Source organism: Misgurnus anguillicaudatus, unplaced genomic scaffold (assembly GCF_027580225.2).
Source record: "Misgurnus anguillicaudatus unplaced genomic scaffold, ASM2758022v2 HiC_scaffold_32, whole genome shotgun sequence".
NCBI lineage: Eukaryota > Metazoa > Chordata > Actinopteri > Cypriniformes > Cobitidae > Misgurnus > Misgurnus anguillicaudatus.
In genome coordinates this window covers 1600884-1619439 of record NW_027395282.1, presented here as the reverse complement: position 1 = coordinate 1619439, position 18556 = coordinate 1600884, and the positions used below count along the sequence as shown (strand labels likewise).

The window sequence follows — 18556 nt, the reverse complement described above, 5'->3', positions numbered from 1 at the left end:
AAAGCATAAGCGTGATTTATAGCAGTCATAAAACTGTAATCTAGTTGTTAGTTACCTGAACCGGTTTTAAGTTTGTTTACTTACCTTCAAAATCTTTCCTTTATCCGCTTCTGTGAAATTGTCCAAAACAAATTGATCATAAATCTCCAAGAGTCTAAGGAAATGGAATATCCAAGCCTTTTAATCCAAAACGATTTGTTCGCCTCACAATCTTGACGTTTTTTACCGAATTACGATATAAAAACTCTAAACAATTAGATCACTAGGACATTCGTTCGACTCTTACTTCTTATTCAAGACTTATAATCCTATATTTGGGTGTTGCGTTTGTGGAGCAAAGTCAAACGAATCAAATACGCCCTCTTGTGGAATTTCAGCCATTTCATAAAAGGTTCAATTTAGCATTTTGACACACTAATAAGTCAATACACTTCAGAGAGACAAAGATTCATGTGGGGTTACTATTTTTACAGAATAGATTTTTAACTCTTTCCCCGCCATTGACGACTTGTCTTGTCAATTAAGAGAAAACATTTGAAGAGTTTCGTTGCAAAACGAGATAACCACCGTTTTTTTAATTGTTCAGAAATCTCGTTTTTTGGTTGTGCATTCCAATTAATTTCAATAAAACTGCAGTTGGTTTGTTTTGATTTAAACCTTCATAACTTAAAAAATACAGCTAAGTAGCACCATAAAACAAAATAATAACATAATAAAATAATAATAAACATGTTTTGACAAAAATGTAAAAAAATGGATTTATCTCGTTTTGCAACGAAACTCCTGATGAGGTTTTATGTTAATCTGTAATACCACAATTATCCAAATACCCAATCAACTGAAGCAAAAAAATGTATTCATTTTGTGTGTTTTGATAACTCTGTATGTTTTGATAATCGTTCTGAATGTGATCTCTAATAAAATTAATTCACAAAAAATGCAATTATTTCAGCTTTTTTCTAAAAAAAAAATTACTTTTAAAGAAAAATACCCATATTTATGAGTTTATAAACAGAGAAAAAAATATAGATAGGATGAAAATACCCCCCCCCCCATTTTGATTGTTTGTTTGCTGTTTGTTTGACGGGGAATTAGTTACTATAATTTAAACGATTATTAGATAAAGAAATGTTATATAAAATAAGTAATAAGTAAAAAAAATAAGTAGGACATCAGTGATTGTCCAGTCCATTCTCATGATTTGCATATTAATAGCATGCAGTGTGAAAAGTCGTACAATAAACATGCCAAATTCCAATTTTGCGTGAATATGATAACGCAAGCCCTTACAGCGCATCTTTGTGTCATTTTATGTATTAGTTTCTCTCTTTTTTTCCCCAGTATTTTTACTCTTGTTGCTTGAGTTTGGGGTTAAAACAACTTTTTTTTACATGAAGTGACATCCTAACCCAAACCCCAATTCTAACCCCAACTGCAAGCGACCATGGTTTAAAAATAGACAAAAACCTATATATTAAATGACATCCTAAATCCCAAATCTTACCCCAAACCCAAGCAGAAAAATATTGAGAAACTAATACATAACCAATACGTTTTCCCTAGCGTCCCTTCTCAAATCAATGCTCTTGCATTGTTATAGTTTTCACTGGGAACAGCTTTTTACATATTGCTTACTAGTTTATCGACTGCTATTATACATAAACAGCTGTAGAAAAAATAACTATTGATAGCTAACAAACTCAACACAATATTTAAAATCCTACCCATCTGCGGTAGCTCCTCTAGCTTGTACAACAAGCAAGTTTGGATGTTTTTCATGTTTTCAGCTGGTTGTTGTTTTTCTTGGAAGGAGTTTGTGGTTGTTCACTGAATAGAGAGCTTTATGTGGACTTTACAAACCCAGACAGCTCAGAAGCACTGGAGAAAGGACTGTGGCTGTTACCCATTACAGAAAGCCTCTGAATGCAGGGATGCAATCCAGCGAAACACCAGCGCTTACTGAGAACACAGCCTGCTGGTGCCAGATAACATTTGTACCGTGGTGTGGAACTGTAAAATACTGTCAGCCAAACAGACACGCGAACAAGGGTTTAGTCTTTCGCAGTCTGCTGTTTGGTCTATCCAGCGTTTCTGAATGGAGCTGTGGCCATTTCCATTTCTGTTATGGGGCATTGAATGTAAAATAAAGCCTGTTTTTGTGAAATTAATCCCACTTTTTTATACATTTATGGTTAAATAATCAATGAATCACCAGTTTATTAATAATAAGAAATACTGACATGACGAGCAACACACATGACACTCAAAACACATTTTTTGAATTTGTGCACCTCACCGGCCGCCACTGTTTTTGACCCAATCATGGGCTAAAAAACCCAGCTTTTTATTATATAGCACTATCAAACAAGAACTAGCTTATAATGGTTTGTAAGATTGTATTTAAAATGTTAAATGAATAGTGCAAATACTCTGTATAATAGTGATACTAACTGTAAAATAATTGTCTGTAATAGCGTTTAATATTACCATATACATAAAACGGCAAGTGCAAAATTGTGTTTAGTCACAAAGGCCTTTCTTAAAATGTAAAGTTGATCTTGAACAAAAATTATCCTCCCAAATCTAGCAAGCTATTTCTGGTATATTACACACAAATCGAGCATTGGCTTTATTGCAAGATATGTTGGGAAGGTCATTTTTCTTCATTACTATTCTCCTTTATGTAAAAAAATATATATACCACGATAAAGATATTTAAGGAATTTCTGGTATGGGAGCAAATTTAGGCTATGCTTAAAGTAGAAACCCAAGTATACATCAGCATACTCATAACTGTCTGCATATTCAGCTGTGGGGTGAATGTTAACACGAATCATTTTTAGCAGCTTTCCAAAGGAGAAAGAATTCTCAATTTTCTGTTATTACGTCAACTGTAATGGAAAGAAATCACGTTAAGCCCCCAGAACTTCTTTTGCTAACAGCAAAAAACTTTTTTCCTATACCTGAGCAGACAGGAAAGATCTGAGTGCTAGAAATAATATATTCTTATTCTTTTATATCACTGATCTATTGGCCTATCATCATCGTGAGGCTCAGCCGAAGTCTATTCAGCGACAACGAACCGTTTAAGTTTTAATATAAATTGTTAAAATTGTTTAAGTTTTTTAAATTGAATAAAGAATAAAAAAATTACATTTTAAATTAAATGAAATAAAGTTTCACATACGCATGTGATAGATTTACGTGCACATGCGATAGATTCACGTGCGCACGCGATAGATTCACATGCGAACGCAAAACTAACCTTTATTTAATTTTTGCTCCATGTCCCATTAGAGGCTCCTTATAAATGATCTTTAACAAAAAGGAATTTTGTTAAAGATCAGATTTAGAACATACACGAAGTTTAAAATTAGTAAATTATTTGTTTGCTTCAGTTTTTTACAAATCGGTTAAGAGCGCCATCTAGTGGACAATTACAGATTAACATAAAACCTCATCAGGAACACCTTTTTTTATTAAAATGTTTTCTCTTAATTGACGAGATAACTTGTTAATGGCGGGGAAAGAGTTAATGTAAAGCTGCTTTGGAACAATTAAACAATAGTGAAAAGTACTATATAAATACAATTTAATTTAATATTCTGAGCATGACAACAAAGATGCGCTCACTTTCGAACACATGAAATGTGGGCTGTTGTGTCATTGGATGAAAACATTAATGGGAGAATCGTCCAAAAGCCCAGGGTCACATGTGAAAAAATCTTTTTTTTATCTTTTCTTTAGCCACTGGGCGCAGATTTGCGTCTGCAGTGTTCAGCTGGATGAATGATTTGACCTTTGAATGGAAATGGCTTTTATTACATTTAAGGATTTAAAAGTGGAGCTAAATTTACTGTGCTTGGTCCATCTAAACCTAAAGTCTCGCAAAAGCTTGAACAAAGAAAAACATGTAGGTGTAAAAGCAAGAAAAAACTGAACTTTATCTAACTTAATAGAAAACCTCCAAACTGATCTCACAGTAACATCTACCTATTGTATGTTGTGGAGATTTCCTAAGAATTTGTAAAAAATTGTACAAAAATTATACAGTTAAACTATCAGAAAAAGCAAGAATAAAACGCCACTGGGGTGAAAGCATATCATACAAAATTAGCCACCCCTACTGAAAAAAAACAGCTAAAACCAGCATAAGCTGGTAAGCTGGTTTTAGCTGGTCTGGTGTAGCAAGATGGTCTAGCTGTGTTTTGGTCACTTTTTAGGCTGGTCTAGCTGGACTTAGCTGGTCAGACTGGAAAACCAACTGACCCACCAGCTTGACCAGCTTTGCAAAGCTGAAAGGACCAGCTTAAACCAGCTACCAGCTCATGCTGGTCTTTTTCGGTAGGGTAAATATGTTTATATTGCGATGGGATTGTGTTAAAATGTCTGTTAATGAATACAGTTTTTTTCACTTGACAATGTGATCTCATTAGTATTCGTGGGCAAGAGCTGAAACAGATGTTTTGTGTTTTAATGTCACGTAAACCGTTAGCAATTAGCAGATTTAGCAAACTTGGTGATGTGACTTTGAAGAGGTTCATTGAGAAAATACTGGAGTGCTAAGATAAAACTACTCAATGTCTCAAACCAAATATGTAAACAACCATTTGTTTTTTATGTTTAGGTGATATACGCAATGATCTCTACCTCACACTGGAGAGAGGAGACTTCGAGAGGGGCGGCAAGAGCGTTCAGAAGAACATTGAGATCACCATGTATGTGCTTTATGCTGACGGCGAGATCCTGAAGGTATGTCAAACTATTTGCCTTAAAACCAATCATAAGGGTGATTTATACATCATCCGAAAGCTAAATAAACAAGCTTTCCATTGATTTATGGTTTAATTGGATAGGATATTTGGTGCAAAAAAGAAATTATCTTTAAAGTTGTCCAAAATAAGTCCTTGGAAGTTTTCATGGAACGTGATCTTTATGTAATACCCTAAGATTTTTGGCATAAAAATTTATAATTTCCACCCATACAGGAACTACTTGTGCATGGTTTTGTAAAATCAAAGTCAAAATAAATAATAAGCCATTTATTAAAGAGCGGTTTCTGTTTCATCTCATTTTTTATCAGGATTGCATTAGTCTGGGCTCAGGAGAGCACACCATCAGTGAATATCGGTCTTTTGTCCTCTACCACAACAACAGTCCACGCTGGAGTGAGGTCGTCAAACTGCCCATTCCCATTGACCGATTCCGGGGGTCGCATCTGCGCTTCGAATTCAGACACTGTTCAAGTAAAAATGCATTACTTTCAATAGACAACTATAGCAGTAGCATAAATTGTACCGGATAGAGAAGTAAAATCAGGCAGTAAGTGTCTAGCTTACAAGTGTTTCAATACTGCAGCACATTTCTGCACCAAACTCTCAAAATGTTAAAAAATGTGTGACTTTATGTCCTTTCCAATGCACATGAAGTGTTATAATCTGTCTAAATAACCCCAAAGTGCTTCTACAACCAAATTGAACAATATTTCTGATAATTGTGCGGTATGTTTACAGCAAAGGACAAGGGGGAGAAGAAGCTTTTCGGCTTTGCTTTTACTCCACTAATGAGGGAAGATGGCACCACGCTGTCGGATGAAAGTCATGAGCTTTACGTCTACAAGGTGAAGACAACATCCGCAATAACTTTGCTGTTATTCAATTATGCAATAATAACAACATCCATAATAATAATAATAATGCCAATAATAATAATTATTATTATTATTATTACTATTATTATTGTCATTATCATTATTAGCATTATTACTATTATTATTATTATTAATATTATTATTGTATAATACTTATTGATAAATTGCTTATGTATTATTTTGTATTATTATTATTATTATTATTATTATTATTATTATTATTATTATTGTCATTACTATTATTACTATTATTATTATTATTATTATTATTATTATTATTATTATTATTATTATTATTATTATTATTGTCATTATTGTTATTATTATTATTAGCATTATTACTAATGTTATTATTATTATTGTATAATACTTATTGATAAATTTTGTATGTATTATTTTGTATTATTATTATTATTAATATTATTATTAGTAGTAGTATTGCAAATACAAAATAATACATATTATATACTTATTGATAAATTGCTTATGTATTATTTTGTATTATTATTATTATTATTATTATTAGTAGTAGTAGTAGTAGTAGTAGTAGTAGTAGTAGTAGTGTTATTATTATTGTATAATACTTATTGATAAATTGCTTATGTATTATTTTGTATTTGTATTATTATTATTATTATTATTATTATTATTATTATTATTATTATTGTTATTATTATTATTATTATTATTATTATTATTATTATTATTATTATTATTATTATTATTAAATAAATAAATAATGCAAATAAAAAATTCAACTATTTTAAAAATATAATCCTTTAAAAAAATTATAATTACTTATTGTATTATTATTTTTAAAATAGTTGTATTATTATTTTTTTAATAGTTTTAATGTAATATTATAAGGGTAGGCAAATTACTTTAACGTTTAGAAATCTAAATATTAAAAAATTCTTTATTTCATGTTTTTTGTTGAAATGTAATTGTAATCTGTCCTGTGTGTATGAATCAGTGTGATGAAAACACCACCTTCAGTAACCACGCATTGTACCTTGGTCTGCCGTGCTGTAAAGATGACTTCAACGGATGCCCGAACATCCCATCCAGCCTTATATTTCAGCGCAGTACCAAGGAAACACTCTGGATTTCAACTCAGCTCTCATCCACTAAACTAACACAGAATGGTAGCTTATTAACACTAAAACTATTTTATTACATAGTTATAACAAAATTTTATAAAAGCTTAAATTTCTCAACTATTAGAGTTTTAACAGGCTCTCATTATGTTTCTTAAGTTGATCTGCTAGCTTTGTTAAAGTGGAAAGCACATCCGGACCGCGTAATGGACATTTTGGGTCGATTGCGACACGTCTGCGGGGAGGAAATTGTCAAAGTGAGCGTTCTGTCTTGTATATTATTTTATTATTCTTGATTATTTATTAAGATAATTTTTATTAATGTGGTTTTTATTGTCCAGTTTCTTCAAGATATTCTTGACACGCTGTTTTCGATTCTGGATGATAATACAGACAAATACGGACCTCTGGTGTTTCAGTCACTGGTGAGAAAATGTTAATACCTGAATATTGTATTACTGTTAAATCATTTACATTAATAATTTAACGTTTTTATGAAGACCTCATCAAGTGTGTGTTTGTTTGTGTGAATGTTTTAAAACTGCTCGATTCATCTTGTTTAGGAAAACCTGTGCGGTATGTGTCTCATTTTGAAAAATGGTTGTTTTCTTCTGGCGTGGATCCAGGCATTATTAAGCATCACAGCTGCATGATGCTGGCATCTCCAGAGAGCCTTTAGCTTCTTGTATTCGTGCAAAAAGAGTCAAGATGTTCCCTTTCTCTCGGCCTGAATACATCTGTCATGTTTCTGCCTTGAGTATAGTGTACCTGCACGGGGTGTTTTCTTCTTGAGTTTTGAAAAAAGCAGCAGTTCTTTGAAATTTGGCATCTGTAGTTAATGCAATGTCTATGGAAAAAAAAAATTCAGAGTTCAAAAAGCAGATATATCCAATACAAAGTAATCCCCATCACTCCTGGTGACGTATTGGTGACATATTGACGTTTTGTGAAACCAATCGATCAGTTTTTGCAAGAAATTTAACGCTATTTACAACATTTTTAGCATAATGTAGATTCTCTGCCAAACACGAGTGCGGTCTTCTTCTTGTGGTGGTGTTTCGCAAACCAGCCCATCAGTGCCACCTATAGAGCGGGAGTGTAAAGAGCACTTCCTGTATATCCCTCCTAACAAGTGAGCTAAGATCTGAGCTTTAGACCTAACCTGTCCTTTACTGTCCGTCTATGTCCAGATTTTTATCATCAATCTACTCCGGGACAGTAAGTTTTATCACTTCAGACCTGTGATGGACACCTACATCCAGAAACATTTTGCTGGAGCGCTTGCTTACAAGTGAGCATTTTTATTAAAAATTAAAGTTTACTTGCTTATAAATATGAATTAAACTTGTCAACGTGCCTGCCAGGATAATCTAACTTTATTTTGTATTTGAAACACAGAGAACTGATTCGCTGTCTGAAGTGGTATATGGACCGATCAGCTGAAGTTGTTCGACAGGATCACATCCAGGAAGCGATGAGGGTGAGGCCTCTGTGATGTCACTAAGTACCGATGTTCCTTTTTGGGTTTGGGTTGCTTGAAGCAATTACATCATCATCCTCCTAGCAGGAAATGAATATGTGTTCCTAATCACAAGTGACAAATCATTTCTTATTTTTATTTTCATTGAAAACCTGAAAATGCCACATCTTTTCATTCAACCCAGTATCCTGGAATTACGTACCTATAGTTACGTAAATTTTTGAGTCTTTTCCGTGACAATGACACGTTTTTCCACCTTTTTGCGCGAACATGTCACGTATTTCTGTTTATGTGTCATTCTCACGTATTTGTTATTCAACTGTTTTGTCCAGTTTTACAATACCAGTAAATTAGCGAGCGCAAACCTTAGTAAATCGCATTGAGTGATTCATTTAAATAATCTCCTCTCATAAAAAGGGAAACTCCTACAAATACATATGCAATCTGATTTTTTACTGCGTGTCTAAAATGTTAGTAAATCCTGACAGTAGTTTTTTAACGCCGCTGGCGTAAGCTGTTAGTAATTCTGGCCCTAAATCTTTTCATGAATATTTAAATCACATGAAGTGACCATTTACATTTATGCATATGGCAGAAGGTTTTTCCAACGTGACTTACATGGCATTTAATATTCATTTATATGTACAATCCCATATATTTAATCAGTATGTGTGTTTCCTGGGGATCTAACCCTCATCGCTATCGCAATGCAATACCAGTTAAGCTAGAGGAATTAACACATTAACCTAAGTATAAAAATCTCATTTATATGCTGATCGGTAAGTTTACTGTAAATTCCCTCCAGGCTCTGGAATACCTGTTTAAATTCATCGTCCAGTCACGGATCCTCTACTCACGAGCCACCTGCGGGATGGAAGAGGACCAGTTTCGGGCGAGCATCCAAGAGCTTTTCCAGTCCATCCGCTTCGTGCTCAGCCTGGACAGCCGCAGCTCAGAGACCCTCATTTTCACACAGGTCAGATACAAACTCAAGATACACTGAAGTATTTATCAGCACCTTGTTGCAAAAGATCAGCTTTCTTGTGAGTAACCCGACTGGCGGCTCCCAAGAGTGCAATACTTAGTAGAGCAAAGAAGATGCTATTAAAAAATATATTAAAGCTAAAAATGATACAGGAGAAATTGCTACAAATTGTACAATAACTAATAAAAGGATGCAATGGTTCGAGACCTTAAATTAAAAGTAATTACATTCACACCTGCATCTACTCGCTATTGCTATTTTTACTGCACTTATTATTGCAGAAGTAACAAATAAAAACAGATGCTTGAAGCCAATGATTTTTCTTTTAATAGAGAAAATTAAAAGCTTGAATTTAACAGCAGTGGGATGCCCTTAATAACATCATATATAAATAATAACTGGACTTAATGTTTAGAGAATCCATCCATTCTCCCATTCTCCCTATTTCTCTGTGTCTCAGATGTTTCTCCTGAGAAAAAAAAATGGAATCTCACAAATGTCTCCATTGGAGTTTCTAATGTGTTTCTATTTTATTTTATCCTAAGCAATTCTTAGGAGAAACATCTTAAATTGAATTGAAGGTTGGATAGATAGGTGCCAGTCAATTATAGGACACTTGAGAGAATCCTACCTCTTAAAAATACTAGTTTAGCTGTTTAAAGTGTTTAACCTCTTAAGCCACTGTTGTTGATCCAGGATTTAAGCTGCTTTGGGTTTGTTTAGTCTTCACAGATTTTTCTTTCCAGCTCTGCCCTGAAGAAGTTGTATATGCCCTGCAAAAAAAATATTTTTAAGAAAAAAATTTTTAGTATTTTTGTCTTGTTTTCAGTAAAAATATCTAAAAATTCTTAAATCAAGATGATTTTTCTTGATAAGCAAAATGACCAAAGAAAATAAGTCTAGTTTTTAGATCAAAAATATCAAATTTAAGTGATTTTGTGCATAAAAAACATAAAAAAGCAAAAAAATCTGCCAATGAAGTAAGCTAATTTTTCTTGATTTTTTTCTTGAATTTAGTGTTTTAGAAAATGTTTAAGATTTTTGCTTACCCCAATGGCAGATTATTTTGCTTTTAATTTGTGCACAAAATCACTTTAATGTGATATTTTTGGTCTAAAAACTAGACTAACTTTCTTGGGTCGTTTTGCTCATCAAGAAAAAGCATTTTAATTTAAGAATTTTTAGATATTTTTACTAAAAACAAGACAAAAATACTAAGAATTTTTTTCTTGAAAATCATTTTTTGCAGTGTAATCTGTTTACAAAACCCCATCAAAAGGAGATCCTTATAAATTATTTCCCATGTAAAATGAATTACAATCATTTAAGTTTTTCTTGTGGTCTACTTGTGTCAAGCTCTTTCACTGTCCCACAGGTGGACGTTTGGCATTACATATTTAAAACAATCATTTTTTAGTCTAAACCTACACTAATCTTGACAAACTATCGTTGGAAAGCTCTAAGAATGTAGTTTTTATATTTCGTTCTTCAAAAAGAATGACGTAGTAAGAGTAATTTTCTAAAATGTCACGGGCCAACAGGTGGGCCTAATGTGTTATTACGTATTTATTTGTAAATATCCAATAAACTTAAAATAATCTTGACAAACTATATATTGTTGGAAAGCAGAATGTAGTTTTCATATTTCAAGTTCATCTGAGGATAGAAATTGTATAGTGACCGTTATTTTGTTAAATGCCATTGACCCGCAGGAATACATATGAATGATTATATATTAATAATTCTAATATTCTTCAAAAAATCTTCAAAAGTCTTCACAACCTATTTATATAATTGAAAAGTTCTAAGAATGCAGTTTTCATATTTTAAAACCTTTTAATAATAATGCAGTGACAGTAATTTATCAATTTGTGACGAGTATGCAGCAAACCATTGACACCTAGTGGCCGTTGTTGGTAAAACTACTAAAAGTGTGAAACAAACCTAATTTATTGTGATTTTAACTTGAAATTTGGTTCTGTCACACCCTTCCACTCAAAGGGTGTGAGCAGTTAAAGGGTTAAGCAGATTGGAGTCATTTGAAATGTTAAATCTGCAGAACACACAGGGGCTCTTAAGAAGATCAACACCTACACTACCACCTCAAAAAAAAAAAAAAAATCTGCCAAAGTTTTTAAGAACTTTTTTTCTTACCCCATTGGCAGATTTATTTGCTTGTTTTAAACACAAATTCGCTCAAAAAATGTGTGCAAAAAATGTAAAAACTATAGACTTATTTTCTTATATGTCATTTTCCTCATCAGGAAAATGCATCTTAATTTAGGATTTTTTTGATATTTGTACTTAAAACAAGGCAAAAATACTAAGTAACAAAAAGTCTTTTTATTGAAGTGTATCCATTAATTTCCAAGAAATTCTTTGCACTGTAGTAATTTTTGGCAGATGCTTTAGTCCAAAGTTTACAACTTTAGATGATTTCTAAACATTTCTGAAGAACATAAGAGCATTTCTGAAAAAATGTGAGTGAAAAATGATTGACATTGCTAGGATAAAGTAAGTGATTGCATTATGTGATTCCTAAGGTGTTCATAGTGGTTGCTAGATGATTGCTTACTGGCCCAAGTCAAAGAGCCCACGACTATAATATCTGCTCCTTAGATATAAAATGTTTGATTTGAGGTATAATTTCTGTAGTACAAACACTGTGGTTACATGGTGAACTTTAATACTCATGGGTTAGGGCAGGGGTTTTCAAATTGTAAAAGGTATCTATGGGTATCTACGCACTTAAAACATACAAAACACGTTTATATTCTCCAGGGCGTTATAGACTATAAAGTGAAAATGTTTTTCTGCCACATGTTTTTTTATGTCAACACCATGTTATCAAAGTTGTGTATCTCCAGCAAAACATTTAATTCTTATCCCACTATGAAATTGTGATACACCCAACATGACTAAACACAGTACAGTACATCCACACACAGGACTGATTTTACAAAGTTTTTTGTTGACATCTTTTTTGTGACCTTTGTCAACACCTCCCATCCTTGCACTGGTTCTTGACCGAATCCTGCCCCACCTCACTGTACTCCCCCTAGGGTCCCCAGCCTCCGGCAGGACCGGCCACTACCAACCAGGGCAGCTGCTTGCAGCCGTTGAGCAGTAGTGCCCCACGGCCCTCTCCTCTGTCCGTAAGTAGATGCAGCTTATTTGTCACACAGTATTGGAATGGAGACTCCCTCACAACCCAACCCATCGACAAGGTGCAAAACATCAATGCAAGCACCCACTACCTCTCCAGACCACCAGAACCGAAAAACACCAACAAATGCTACCCAACTTTCCCAAACCTGTTTGGTTTTTGCTTTGACGTGTTTCTCAGCTTTGATTGCTGTGTTTGATGCCGAATCTTCTCCTGCACAAGCATTGATAACTTTCACAACCCTCACAAGTTTGGACCTGTTTGATCACCCCCACAATTTTTGTTTCCTTCAGTGGTATTGAACCGGAAACCAGTGGATGGTGTCTTTGGACTGTTGAGCAAAAATGGAAATGAAAAAGATCTTTGGAAAAAGAATTGATCTATTTAAGTATTTAACCGTGACCATATGACATAACCGATGACTTCCCATCTTTGGCCAGCAGTCCTTCACCGACACATTGAGATGTTCAAACTCTGTCCTTCCTCCTTCATCTGTCTTTGTCTGATCTCCTCTCCAGGCTGCCCTTCTCAACTCTTTCCCAGCTATATTTGATGAGCTCCTGCAGATGTTCACGGTTCAGGAAGTAGCAGAGTTTGTAAGGGGAACTCTCGGCAGTATGCCCAGCACAGTACACATCGGTCAGTCCATGGACGTGGTGAAGCTGCAGTCCATCGCCCGTACTGTGGACAGCAGGCTTTTCTCCTTTCCAGGTAGAGGTTTACATTTATCAATGAGATTTTGATGTGTGACAACTGTAGATAAAGTCATAACAGTGTTTCTTTCAAATACTTACTTGATTAGGATCAGTTGTACCATGAATAAAATGTGCTGTAAAGCAGTTTTGTGTCTCATATCTTTACCATTATTTCTTTCTCTGTCTACAGAGTCGAGGAGAATTCTGCTTCCTGTCGTTCTACATCATATTCATCTGCATCTGAGGCAACAGAAGGAGCTTCTCATCTGTTCAGGGATCCTGAGCAGCATCTTCTCTATTATTAAAAGCAGCTCACTGGTATACAAACAACACAATTAGCCCTTGTACAAGTCTTCAAAACCTCATATATCTCGTGAGCAACTTTAAGGATGGAGTGTTTTTCTGTTTCTGTTTGTAGGAGAGCTCTGTACAGGAAGAGGTGGAGATGATGGTGGAGAGCTTGTTGGATGTGTTGTTGCAGACACTGTTGGCCATCATGAGTAAATCTCAGTCGCAGGAGGCGGTAAGAGGGCAGCGCTGTCCACAGTGCACAGCTGAAATCACTGTTAGTAACTAACAATCTGATTCTTCTACCTTTTTTCCTTCCCTCCATTCCTTCAGTATTCTCATCCACCTGCTTGCCAGCATCTGTTCCTCTCTTTCTTATCTGAATACTTTCTTTTCTGGCTGTAGAGTGGTCCAGAACTCGCTGATTTTCTCTCTTTTATTTTTTATGGTAAACTTTCAACCGATCAAGACAGATCTAATGTATTCCCAGCTGGCTAGACAGTTATATATGCTTAGTAGACATGAGTCAGCATAATTTTAATGTATTTTTACCAAATATACCTTTGCTAATTTAACAATGGGGAAAAATGGTTTGTGCGCCTAGCACACAGTCTAAAAGGGTTGTTGCTATTCTCGTAATGAGTAATGGGTGTGTTTAACGTGCAATAAACCAATGAAAGTCTCAGCTTTAATTCCCTTTAAAAGCCAGTTGCACTCGCGACTTGCCGATTCCCTATTTAGATGACGGATATTATAAACTAAAAAAAACTAAGCGGAGGAAGAAGACCACCAGTTTAAGATCGATGTTAAAAAATTGCGTTGTTTTTATTTGTATTTAAATTTTTATTTTTGAATTAAAACCTAGTCATTTTCTTTGCCTACATGATGTGTAATCTCAAAGAATAATTTACAAATTAGCAAGAAAAGGTTTGTACTCTATATTTGTAACAAACGCGAATTTACAAACGTGTCGAGAGCCGATTCCGAAAGATTTCAGCACTTGGACAGGGCCGTGCGTGTTTTGAAAAACATTACATAAGAACGTTTTTTATGTCTTCATATCCACAGGTACAAAGTCATCATATACAATAAATCCGTGGGGTAGCATTAAAAAAACATAGATGCAAGATTTGCGTTTGTTTAATGCAAAACATTTAATTACTTACCAGGCTACGTGTACATGTGAAGCAGCTCTTTACGCCTTCTAACGTCTCATAATCGGTCCTCATTTATGTCCAAGAGACTCAATAATAATCTTCTACATTTTAATCCTTTGATTTTTCATATTTTAAACGTTTGTGTGCTGCTGCACGTTCATGTATGTGATAAGCAAACCCGTGTTGTCCCGTTTATAGGCGCATAATACTAACGCGTTCATTAAATAACAAAAACATTATTGCGACATTGACCTTAGTCTTTAGAGCAGGTTTTAGTTGGTCAATGGCGTAGTCTATTTTAGTTCCCTCAAAATAGGAACGCGCCAACAATACACCTGAACACACCTCGTTTTCAGATCAGAACGCCCATGGGCACAAAATTGGGCCCAAATGCATTTGCCATTTAAGCAACGTGACAACTTCGCTGGGCTAAAACTGCATTGTGCCACGTGTATAATAGGGCCCTTTTATTGAAATGTTTTCATTTTGGTCTATGTCTCTTTATAGAAGAGCTAAATTTCAAAAATCCTATGAAGAATTTGGGTGGTTTTAGGTGTCCATCTCTCTCTATTTCACATTAATGTGTACAGTATGTGTTGTCGTATGTCTCCAACTCTCACCAACTCACATAATGTCTTCATAAGGGTGTGATTTGTGAAATCTGCATGTAAAATTTTATTGTAACATCCCAAAAAAAAAAAAAAAAATGTGTTGTATAACATACTGTATGTTGTTTTAAGTTAAGTATTACTACATATTGCAAAGGCAGTACAAAAATATGCTAAACTCCCCGATTGCACAGTTTGTTTGAATGATTCTGGTCAATGATTCTGATTGGCCATTTGCTGGTTTGTTATTCCCAGATAACAACCTATCAAAACTAGCGGTAAATAATTTTGACAGTTACAGTTTAATATTACACAAAAAATAAATATAAATATGTCTTTTAATAACATTTATGACATTATATTTACAAATGATCAAACCAAATATGAGCAAAAAAATTCAAATATTTCAAATCACTATTTAATGCTTCTTACCTTTCTTATGAGGTAAATAGCTGTGTAATAATTCGAATAATGTACAGACAGCCGGATTTTATCGCAGAATAAGTTTTACGCTTTGCATCGGTTCTTGATCACACTGTCTGGGCTTGTTTCTGTGTTAACAACCGGCTGCCTGTACAACATCCCTTACATAAAAAACTATACAAATACTGTCGGTGGTATGGTATCCTTTATAAAGGTCCTAATATGTATTATTTAGGTGCTGAGTATGTACCTAACATATATGCACCCTTTAGGTACAAAGGTGTACCGCCCCAGTGACAGCTTTTGTACCTTTATTTCTGATAATGTATGATGATGAAATTAAATACCATATACATTACCAATTTTGCTTTTGTTCAATATATATTTCCTATTTATATTCTTCCTTTGTGATTTCGGAGTAAAATATGACTTATATGTGTTGTTGACAGGTTTCATGAAATTCACCCATGTATGTTCATTCCCTCACCTCATTTTGCTACCCCGCTCCCTTTTAAAACATCGTGTTGGCTGTTTGAGGGTCATGGATTGGCTCACAAGGCTTTCTCTTGCTTTCCGTCAGGGAGAATACGTGTCCTGTCTTTTGTCGCTTCTGCGGCAAATGTCGGATATTCACTTCCAACACCTGCTGGACAACTTCCAGAGCAAAGAAGAGCTGAAGGTGAGTCGAAATAATTTACATAGGAAATCGATTTTCCTGGGACAGCAGTCGATTCTTTTACAAGAACAAATTTGACTGCACAATGCCAGAATCGACCAATCAGCAAAGAGTAAAATTGATTCCAAATACAGCTATTTTAGAAAGTGGGATTCATTCATAATGATTTAAAAATGCGGTCCATACAATCAATAGGTAATCTCTTTCGTCTTCACAATGTCTTTCAGGAATTCTTGCTGAAGATCTTCTGTGTGTTCAGAAACCTGATGAAGCTCAGCATTTTTCCTCGTGACTGGAACGTCATGCGGCTTCTTACCAGCAAGTAAGAATCTTAACTTTCTTGAAAATCTGCTCCAAACATATTTTCTGTCTCTAAAAATCACCTTGATTGTTGTTTAAAAGGCTGATTGTGAGTAATATGGTTCATAAATGTAATAAAAACATTGTTATATTTCTAGATATTTAAAGCCCTTGTGATTCTCTCTCTCTCTTTCTTCTTTCCAGTATAATTGTGAGCACAACTCAATATCTATCACCTGCTCTACATAAAAGCTTCACAGAGGCTGACTTTGATTTTAAGGTGCGTGACCGTGCATCATGCACACATTTCCCTGCATGTATTTAACTCTACCACACCACAGATGTGTACCAAAACACACGTTTAAACATGCACGCACACCGTCTACAGCTTATGTGCAACGTGCATACCGTGCATCACACACACAAACATGTACGCACACATGCATGCACACTTCTGCTAGGGCATTCACGGCTGAAACACGGACACGCAAACTGGCGTCTACTTTGTTCATTTGCTGTTCATACAATTATGAGTCATATAAAAATAAACTCGGGGTGTGGCTTCCTGTTAAGCTTCTGAAGGGGAGGGGTTTATGCAAAGACACACCTACCAAAGATGTCAATCAAAGATCTCAATGATGGAGGAGATTAACTCATTCCCCGTCAGCCATTTTTTGAAAAGTTGCCCGCAAGCATTTTTTTGTAATTTTCACAAGTTTCACAAAATGCCTTCCAAGTAAATTTTCTTCTTAAAATTTATAAACATACAAATATATTAAATAAAAGAACATACCATCTGCTTGTAAACAAACAAACAAACAAACAAAACGAGAAAAAACATCTATCTATATTTTTTTCTCTGCTTATAAACTCTTACGCTGCATTTACACCAACCGCGTTTGAGGCGTCAAAATTGCGTCTACTGCGCCTAGTTTGCCGATTGAACAGATTGAGAAAGCAAGCATTTGACACGCATCAGAGGCAAAATCCGCTTTTTGTGGGAGGGGCAAGTGTATGCGGTTGTCTGTTTGCAAGATGGCTGATGTTGATCGTGCATTTATCGAGAGAGTTACTGGTTTGTATTTGGTAACCTTACTATAGGGGGACAATGTTTTAAAAAACGGCGGAAATGCTGTGGGTGATAAACGTCACGTGACTCAAAAGTGAAATGTGAATTTACAACTTATCAGGTTGCCCAATGTCCTCACTGACACTCTTCCAAGCGCGGTCCTAGCAGGCTCCTGATTGGTTAACGCGCTGCAAAAATCGGCCAATGTTTACATTTTTCAACTCGGCCGTCGGCCGCAAATTCGCATCAAACACAAAATGCACAAAAAGTACCATTCGGAATGAGGCGGAATCGTGTCTACTGCGCTGTGCTAAACGCCTTATTCGCACCGCGAGACCTCCAGACGCACGTCAACGCGTCTTCACATTGACTTAACATTGAAATCACTCATGCTTGATGCCTCTAACGTGGTTGGTGTAAACGCAGCATTAAAGGAACATTATGTAAGAAATTTATATAAATTAATCATAAAATGGCCCTGATATGTCACTAGACATTAAGAAATCATGTTCATTTCAAGTACTTATGTCACTGACAACAGTGGTCTGGCCAGGATATTGTCATTTTAAAAGTGGAGTTGCAGCCCTCAACTGATGTTTATGTTGTCATTTTGTCTATTGGTCACCAGTTGTGTGATTGCCGTACCAGTTTTGGCCACAAGTTGTGTGATTGCAATACCAGTTTTGGCCGCAATCCTACATACTGTTCCTTTAAATATGGCTGTTTCTTTAAAAAAAAATTGCCAAAAAGCTTAAATAATTGCATTTTTGTGAAGGAATTATGTTGGAGATCAGATTTAGAACGATTATCAAAACATACACAGAGTTTAAAATTTGTAAATAATGTTTTGGTTTAAGTTTTTTATAAATTGGGTAAGAGTAACATCTAGTGTATAATCGCGGTATTGCATATTAACATAAAAATTCATCATGAACATGTTTTTATGCAAATGTTTTCTCTTA

At 34.8% G+C, this 18556-nt stretch overlaps 1 protein-coding gene across 3 annotated transcripts in view; it reads left to right on the top strand.

The window, feature by feature from the left end:
* The window catches only part of LOC141363104 (dedicator of cytokinesis protein 3-like), a 200840-nt gene that overhangs the window by 164821 nt on the left and 17463 nt on the right, over positions 1–18556 (top strand). For 2 of the 3 annotated variants that reach the window (XM_073865642.1, XM_073865641.1), the window contains exons 15-29: positions 4628–4752; positions 5084–5246; positions 5514–5620; positions 6624–6795; positions 6907–7004; positions 7089–7172; positions 7938–8038; positions 8146–8227; positions 9033–9203; positions 12897–13089; positions 13264–13391; positions 13492–13638; positions 16130–16228; positions 16453–16547; positions 16730–16805. In XM_073865642.1, coding sequence (XP_073721743.1) covers positions 4628–4752; positions 5084–5246; positions 5514–5620; positions 6624–6795; positions 6907–7004; positions 7089–7172; positions 7938–8038; positions 8146–8227; positions 9033–9203; positions 12897–13089; positions 13264–13391; positions 13492–13638; positions 16130–16228; positions 16453–16547; positions 16730–16805 — 1841 coding nt within the window. Of the gene's footprint in view, positions 1–4627; positions 4753–5083; positions 5247–5513; positions 5621–6623; positions 6796–6906; positions 7005–7088; positions 7173–7937; positions 8039–8145; positions 8228–9032; positions 9204–12274; positions 12368–12896; positions 13090–13263; positions 13392–13491; positions 13639–16129; positions 16229–16452; positions 16548–16729; positions 16806–18556 lie in introns of all 3 variants that reach the window. The other variant, XM_073865640.1, reaches the window with a different exon arrangement.